General features: G+C 45.9%; 1 protein-coding gene across 1 annotated transcript; it reads left to right on the top strand.

Moving 5' to 3' along the window:
* The first annotated feature begins 2747 nt into the window (after nt 1-2747).
* Nucleotides 2748-6882, top strand: IER3IP1 (immediate early response 3 interacting protein 1). The gene is made up of 3 exons (XM_030968852.1): nt 2748-2936; nt 4428-4529; nt 5374-6882. Exons 1-3 carry the CDS (start codon nt 2846-2848, stop codon nt 5427-5429), a joined length of 249 nt encoding a protein of 82 aa, XP_030824712.1. The 5' UTR covers nt 2748-2845; the 3' UTR covers nt 5430-6882.
* Nucleotides 6883-8547: the final 1665 nt, after the last annotated feature.

The raw sequence follows: 8547 nt of genomic DNA, 5'->3' as shown, positions 1-8547 counted from the left end.
AGATGGAAAAAGATTATTTGAATTATAAACCCCCACAAATTTGGGGGAGGAAGGGGGAGTGGGAACCGGGCAATTAGAAACAGCTCCATTTAAAAATGTTTAAATGGTGGGTTTTAGGAGTTTTGCAGTCATAGCAAATTTAAAACACCTAGATGAGAAAGAGAGAAGCTGTGCTGGAGCTCCTGAGCCTGCAAGTGTGCGCTCACATGTGCCACTACACTCAAGTGCTCCCACTAACCGCCGGCTTACGAAGTTAATCATACACATGAGAGTTTTCAGAACCAAAGCCAGCATCTGGGTAAAACAATGAGTTTTCATGTAAGTAAACACTTCAGTACAGGCTTCAAAAATATTGAGCTCACTGCAACTGCAACAGATGTTTTAGTCACTACCCTGAATTGAAACTATATTCCTTTTTGAGGCTGAAATGACAAATGCTTTTGACCAGATGACAGAACTCTCATGAACATCCTTGATTCTCTATCTCCCTTGTACAATAGCAGTAATTTTGGTAGTAAATTGTAAAGAAAATATGTTCTGTTTCTGGTGGCGGGGTGCTTTATCTTCATTCCAGTATTAAAACGTAATGTTATTTAATAGTAGTGACTATTAAAATGCACAATATTGTGACACTGACTGTACCAAAGTGGGTGTTTTGGGAAGGAAAGATGAACACAAGAAGAAGCTGAGGTGTGGGTTTCTTCTCAGCTGATTCATGTGGTGTCTGAGCATCTATTGATTACATACTCATGACAATTGATTGATTAATTGAAGTATCAGGTCATCACTTGCTGCTGATCTTCACACAGAACGTGGGGACACGATATTGACAAGTGGTGAATAATTTGTCCAGATTGTGTCAGAAGTCTGTGGCAGGGCAGGGAATCGAGATGGGGTCTCTGCTGTCCACCACATCGAGCACAAAGCTGTCGCCTCTATTGCAGCAGAGGGGTCCAATAACCACCATGGCAAAGGGATCATGCAAATCATTGTGCCCTGATTGAGCCATAAAAGCACCAACCATCCAGAGTTAAGGGGCTTGTATACTATGAAATTACAATAGGGGAAATAAAATCGGGGGGAGTTATGCAAATCACCCCCTTCAGCCAATGGGACTGAAAGAGGCAAAGGGGAAAAAATGTCTATTTGTGCATCAATAGCTACACTGGGATAACTGTGTAACTACAGTACAGGGATAAGGGTGTAACTACAGAAGTTATAACAGAGATACAGTATCCCTGAGCTCCAGTTGTGGTAATTTTGTAATTTGACTGGACAAGCCGTGATCAATCCGCTATAAAAGGTAATTGTTTTCTTTTGGAGCTTGCTTTGGATTCTGCAGCATTATGTGCTGGACAAACAGCACCTGGGATCTGGGCTGACTTCCTGCTGGAAACCTCAGTCAGGACAGAAGGAAGAAAACTCACAGAAAAACCCCGCTGTCCATAAGGCTAAATATAAGTATAAACTCATGTATTTTTGCATGTGCAGTGTTTATGTTTTTTATTAATTTCTACTTGTGTTGGGTTGCTGATGAGGGATGGCCACGGGGGCTGCCCCACGCCGGGCAGTGTCTCCCTGCCAGCTCCCACAGCCGGCAGACACCATGTTACCCCATCACCGACGGAGGAGGAGGAGGAGGAGGATGAGGATGAGCCTTACTCCCGCTCCGAATCCAAAGGCCACTTGCTGCACAGCGAGCGGAGCTCCCCACGTCACAGCCTGCGCTGTGAGGTCCATGGGGCTCCGAGAGATCCACGGACCTGGGAAATCCAGGGGGCTCCAAAGGACCCACGGACCTGAGAAAACCACGGGGCTCTGAGGGATCCATGGACCCGAGGGATCCATGGATCCGATGGACCCAAGGGGCTCTGAGGAACCCATGTGGAGGCGAGGGATCCAGGGCCCCGAGGGATCCACAGGGCTCCACGGACACGAGGGATCCATGGACCCAATGAACCCAAGAAGCTCTGACAGATCAATGGACCCAAGGGATCCAGAGGTCTCTGAATGACCAATGGACCCAAGGGATCCACGGGGTTCCAAGGGATCCATGGACTGAAGGCATTCACGGATCCAACGGACCCAAGGGGTTCTGATGGAACCAAAGGGCTCCGAGGCATCCATGAACCCGAGGGATCCACGGTCCCGACAGACCCAAGGAGTTCTGAGGGACCCGCATGGTTCTGAGGGGTCCACGGACTCGAGGGCTCCACGGGGCTCCAAAGGATCCATGGGCGCGAGGGATCCACGGACCTAATGGACCCAACGGGCTCCATGGGACCCACGGGGTTCCGAGAGATCCACGGAGTCGAGGGATCCACAGGCATCCAAGTGATCCATTGACCAGAGGGATCCATAGATCCAACGGACTCAAGAGGCTCCAAGGAATCCCGGGGGCGCCGAGGGATCCACGGGGCTCTGCGAGGTCCACAGGGTTCGGTCGGACCCGAGGGGCTCCGAGGGGTTCGGGGTCCCGAGGGATCCCCGGGCGAGCCCGGACTCGATCGCGGCTGCTGGCAGCCGGAGGCCACGCCCCCTCTATGCCACGCCCCTCGGGGCGGGCACGGCGCTGCCGGGAGGCCACGCCTCCACCGAACCGCGCCACGCCCCATTGGGCCGAGCTCACTAAGCCACGCCCCATATTTGCCCCTCCCCATAAAGCCACGCCCCCTCCCTGCGTACCCAACGCGCGGCAGCCGCGGAGAGGCCACGCCCCGCCCCCTCCCGGCGTGAAGCGAGGCTCCGCCCCCAGCCCCGCCACGTCTCTCTCGGGCGCCGCTCCCGCTCCCGGTGCCGGTGCTGCTCCCGCTCCCGCTGCCGCCTCGCTCCGCCCCGCCGGGCCATGGCGTTCACGCTCTACTCGCTGCTGCAGGCCTCGCTCCTTATCGTCAATGCCGTGGCCGTGCTGCACGAGGAGCGCTTCCTCCGCCACGGTGAGCCGGGAGGGCCGCCTGGCCTGGGAGGGTGGACGCGGTGGCCGCGGCCCCGCCGCCGCTCCCTGCCAGTGGGAGCAGCAGCGCACGGGGGAGGGCTTTAGGAATCGGGGTGGGTTTGGGCTTTGGGGATGAATTCCCAGCCGCTTTCGTCGTTGCCTTTGTCTCTCTCTTTTTTTTTTTTTCCCTATAATTGTCCTTTTTTCCTGTTCATTTTTAACTGTTTCACGGCCCTTCGTGCCGCGCCTCGGAGTGTTTGGTGTCTTACAAAGGTTTCCTTTTTCTTGCCGTGCCTGGTTCTTGATGAGATGGCGACTCTCGGTCTGTGGGATTCCCAGGGCTGGGCATCCTTGCCCTTCAAAAGAAGCCAAAGCCCTGCAAAGCAGAGAAAATCCACCGACAAAGATCTGCAAAGCCATGGAAAAAAAAAAAAGGCCAACGATCCACGGTTTCCCAGTTCACTGGTGTGGAGAATCCTGACTTTTCCACGTCAGGCTGAGCCAGGATTGTTGGCAGGAGTGCAGAAGGGCATCCCTTTCCCCTGCTGGATTTGTTTCAGGGGATCTACTCAGTTTGGGTTTGGGCTTTTCTTTGGCTCTCCTGACGAGCAGCTGGAATTAAGAAAGGGAGATGGGACTAGTGGGATGGGTGAAGCCACTTGTCAGTCTCGTGAGATTTGGGAGTATAGTTCCAGGCTCATCCCAGTGGGAAGCAGCAGCTGGCAAGGCTGGTCAGGAAGAGGACTCACCCACCACCCTCAGTTTGGTGCCAGGGAGATGAGAACGAGAGAACAAAAATCACTCAAAAGTGGCCTTTGGAGAAAGAAATGCATAGCTTGGGCAATGGAGCTTGGTGTATTGAGAGCTGCTCCTTGCTCTGCTGTTTCCCAAAATGGTAAGGGCTGCAGCCAGCAGGTCTTAGAAATCCCTGGACACATCCCTGGACCCATCATGCTGTGTCTGGGCATTGTAAAACTTCAGGACTTCTGCTATGCTCAGAAAAATTCCCAATTTTTTTTTCCTCAGAAGTTCTAGCTTTTTTTTACAGCAGTTGCAAAAATCATCACCCCGATTTTGGAATTTGTGCTGGCCGTTTTTCTCTCGTGTGGCCCCTTTTTCAGTGCTGAAGCATCACCACTTCACACCCAGCAATTATTTGCTATTTTGTTCTCAGTACTATGAACAGGTTGCAGTTGGTTTAGGGTTTATTTTGACAGCCAGATGAACTCACCTGTTAGTCTGGGCGTGCAGGGAACAGTGGTGTATTAAAAAGGTGAAGGTTTTCTTTGCAGAAACACGGATTTGTCATTGCTTAATGTGAGGTTTAACAGCTTTCAGCCTACTGTACTAAATATGCTTGTGAAAAAAGGCTAATTGGGCTGTGTTAGTATAAACTACATTCAGGATAGATTGCTTGCTAAAATTGCAGCATTTATTGTGTGGTTTTGGGGTTTTTTTTCCTAAAGTGTGTGTCTGTTTTTATGTGACCCAGTTGGCTGGGGAAGCGATCAAGGGATTGGAGGATTTGGAGAGGAACCAGGAATTAAAGCACAGCTGACAAACCTCATTCGATCAATACGAACCGTTATGAGAGGTAAGGGCACAATATTTACTATTATCATTATGATTATGATGATTATTATTACAATCTGTAATGTCTTGTTTCTGCACTAATCTATACTTCATCCGGGCCTGGACTCTCTGTGAGAGGGTGAAGGCCTCACCTAAAGTGCCCTAATTCTGGTAAAAGTGCAAAAACATTCCCTGGCTCTGGCTTGTGTTTCTCCTGCTGAGCTTTTGCCTTCCCTTGGGGTTTGGCTGCTGGGAGGAAGTTTGGTGATCAACCAAAGTGTGCAGTTAGTGTCAATCACTTTGTCTAAATCCAACTTTACGACAAGTACTTGTGAGGGAAATGTAATTCTGGGGTTTCTGAAAGGCAAACCAGGCTTATGTGCCTCAAAAGATGGGGAGAAAAATATACTTAATTTGTAAGTTACTGATAGTTCTTCATTATGAAGGACACCAAAAATTCATTTTGTAGATGGTAGAGAGGGAGTAACAAATCTTAACCTGTCTTGCCTATCACTGAGTAAAACCCAAAACATTTATTCTAAAGCACAGTAAAGCCAAGGATATAAGCTGAATTTTAGATGGTTTACTTTCTTTTGGAGAAAGAGTTATTTGTGTTGAAGTTAAAACAGAAGTAAAGGCTCTGGGTTAAAGTTAAAACATGCTGTGGAAAACATTTCTGCTGTTGCTTTCTACTAATGTCTTTGAGCCTGGCTCCTTCCACTGGTTCCTACTTTACATAGGAAAATGAAATGTATTTTTAAAATTTTGACTGGTTTTGCTCCTTCTCTCAAGGTTATATGAAGCTCTGTCATTTTGTGATGTGGAAAGCAAAATTTTCACTATTTTCCTTTTTTCCCCCCCTGCAGTGCCATTAATAGCCCTGAACTCCATCACAATCGTTCTCCTCCTGCTGTTCGGCTGAAGACACCCCATGGAAACCCTTTGGACATCCAAAGAAGCCAGTTGCTGACCACCACTGCTCTGAGTTCCCTGGGATCCAGCACGGTTTAGCTGTCAATCTGACATTCAACTTAAAATAATAAAAGACACTCTCCCATTTCCTAATATTCCCTTGCACTTTCATTAAGCAGGATCACGGGATCAATACAACAACGCTGCAAACACATTGGACTGTGACCAGTTCTGTTGCTGCCTGTTCATAGTGTTGATTAATTATTAGAGTAAATGTCATAGGATGTTGCAATGACTGGCAATGGGATGCAGCTTTTAAATGCTTTGTTACTCAGGGATGAATTTCCTTCAGTACGCTCTCCAATTTGTTTTTAAATTGAGGAAAACAACAATGTGTTTGTTTCCATTTCAATTACTACCACGGAACTGTTTAAGAGAATATGAGTTAGGCTCTGAAAGCCTGTCATAAAGAATACTTGTTATAAAGGTTTGAAGTCCAGCTGTGATACGGGGTGAGATTAAATCAGCTGGGTAAAGTCCTGATTCAGGTCAACATTGAAAGCTGCATTTTTCTGCTTTGATTGGGGATTTTTGTCTTCAAATCAGTGTTTTATACTGATGGTGAAGTCAGTAGAAAATGGGTGCAATTGCAGTGCAGAATTAAAAGAAAAAAATGAAAAATTTTAAGGAAAAAAAAGCTGTACTTAAAGCTGAGTAACTCTGTGTTAACTGCGGGGATATTAGTGATTAGTATTTGTTACTTTTCTGTCAAGAATTGTTATTATACTTTTTAAAATATGTATTAAACTCTGCGTGGTGATCACTGTGGTCAAAGTGGGGAACCGTTTGTATTCTGAACTTCCTGGGAAACGTGGGAGGGGAATACCATGGGAGGTGAATACCCTGCGCTTTGCAAATGCATTTCTTTGGGAAAACCCCGAATTTGCAGCCTCTTCTGCAACTGCTCCTTCCCCTACCCTCCATCATCATCATCATCATTTGTTAAATTAACAGCTTTGAAAGTGCAACTGTGTGTGTGACTTTGCAGTTCTGTGGAAGAGAATGCTCCTAATTGCTTTCCTACCGGTCTTGTCTCAATTAAGACTACTGAGTTAGGTCTGAATTGGAAAAGGTGATTCTCATGTATCTTTAGAGAAGTTAGAATCCTTTGTCTGTTCTTCTGCTAAAGTGTTTGACTTTAATTTTAAAGAGGGGAGGCCAAGGGAAACCTGGCAGTTTCATTATTTTAAAGCAGCTTAGCCAATCATCTTTTCTCCCAATGTCTTGATGACTAAAGTATATGCTGTTGTATATGAAGAAGAATCTGTAAAACATGTAAATGCATTTAATGTGATCTTCAGTCACAGGTTTTTTGCAGAGTAAAGTACATCCAGGAGGAGAGGTTTATGTTGTTTCCTTTTTTCTTGTGATTTTTGTAAATAAATCCTGAATTTCCAAGTTAAGCACTCTCTTTCCCAACTCTCTCCCTCTCTCTCTCTGTACAGTGGGGATATCTCAAAACTTTGCTCCATCCTGTTCCATATACCAGAGTTGCTGCTCTTCTATGACATGTGTAACTTTTTCCTCATCCCTGTGGCACGTGGCAGTATCATCTCTGCTGTGGAGCTGTATTTTGGTTTATGTAGCAAACCCAATGAGACGTGGCAGAGCTGTCCTGAGGCAGAACAGGATTAAAACCTGTGGATCTGTTAGAAGTAATTTCTCTATGGTAATCTTTGTGTCAGTCAGAGGTGACGAGGGTACAGCCTCGAGGCTCAGCTGTTCTCACAGGTCTGTCTTTGGTGGAAATGGGGCAATGTGTGTGTGGAACGTTTTGTATTCCTATGAAATGCTTTTGGAAAGAAAAGCGGTGGTGGATGTTTCCGTGGCTGTGGCACTGGGAGTGAGTGCTGAACGATTTGAGGCACAGCGAGGCTGTAACCCCATTTCTGCATCCAAACTTGATTCATCCTTACCGAAATGAAGGCCAGCACTAAAGATTGCAAGCAGCAGCTTTAAAATAACACAGGTGAAAAGTGATGTTCTCCTTGCTGTGCTTCCAGAGGGGCTGCAGGCACATGGGCAAGGAGAAGGCACAGCAGGAATCCCGCGCTGGAGGCAAAACTGGGACGAGCTTGACCTGACAGGTGAAAAATCAGGATTCGAAGTGGGGCAGCATCTGAGGATCAGGTGTGCAGGGAATGCGCAGGGAATCCAAGGACAGCCAGGGAATAACAACACTGCTGCCATCGCCTCGTGTGGCTTCAGCACCTCTGGAACAGCACTGCGGCTGAAACTGCAAAAACAAGGAACCATGCAACATAAAGTTATTGCATGTCCATGCACCTTAGTAATAGCTTGTAAAACTATATATAAAATTCATGCATTTGTAGGTTAAAATTCATGTTACAAAAATATATAAACATATAAATGTGGAATTATAGGTATAAAATCTATTTGTATATTCATATATCGATATAGTAAGTGGATTATAATAAATATGTTATGTTACATTATCACTATGGACATACCATGGATGTCATTAAATTGTAGATGTATAATGAGAATAATTTCTTCCAAATATCCCATATATATATATGTATATATGTATATATATATATCTGTATTTATATATAAATACATACTAGCTACCGTGGAGATGTTATGGGTATAATATATCCCTATATGGATAACATTTTGTATATAACGTTTATATATATATATATGTATAAATATCATAATATCAACATATGAATATATTATTATGTATAATATCCATATAGGGAATAATATATCCATAATATAGAGATTATTGGTATATTATTGATAGTTTATGGATATCCATAGTGCATGGCTATGGATACAAACGTCCATATAGCATATAAAGGATATAATTTACATTATTTATGATCATATCTTCATAGAGTATGATTACATATTGCATCTATAGGATAAAGAGGCTGTAGCAGGCATAACAATAGGGATATAATGGATAGAACGGGTGAAATTTATATCATTTATGACCATACCCACGTCACGGCGCGCCCCGCGCCCTCAGGGCCCTGCGGGCTGCCCGCCGCGCTGCCTGTCGCGGCTGCCAGACGCCGACCGGCGGCAGGCTCGCTGCG

Source organism: Camarhynchus parvulus, chromosome Z (genome assembly GCF_901933205.1).
Source record: "Camarhynchus parvulus chromosome Z, STF_HiC, whole genome shotgun sequence".
Lineage (NCBI taxonomy): Eukaryota > Metazoa > Chordata > Aves > Passeriformes > Thraupidae > Camarhynchus > Camarhynchus parvulus.
The sequence above is the reverse complement of the archived record's forward strand: the minus strand, read 5'-3'. Positions and strand labels throughout refer to the sequence as shown.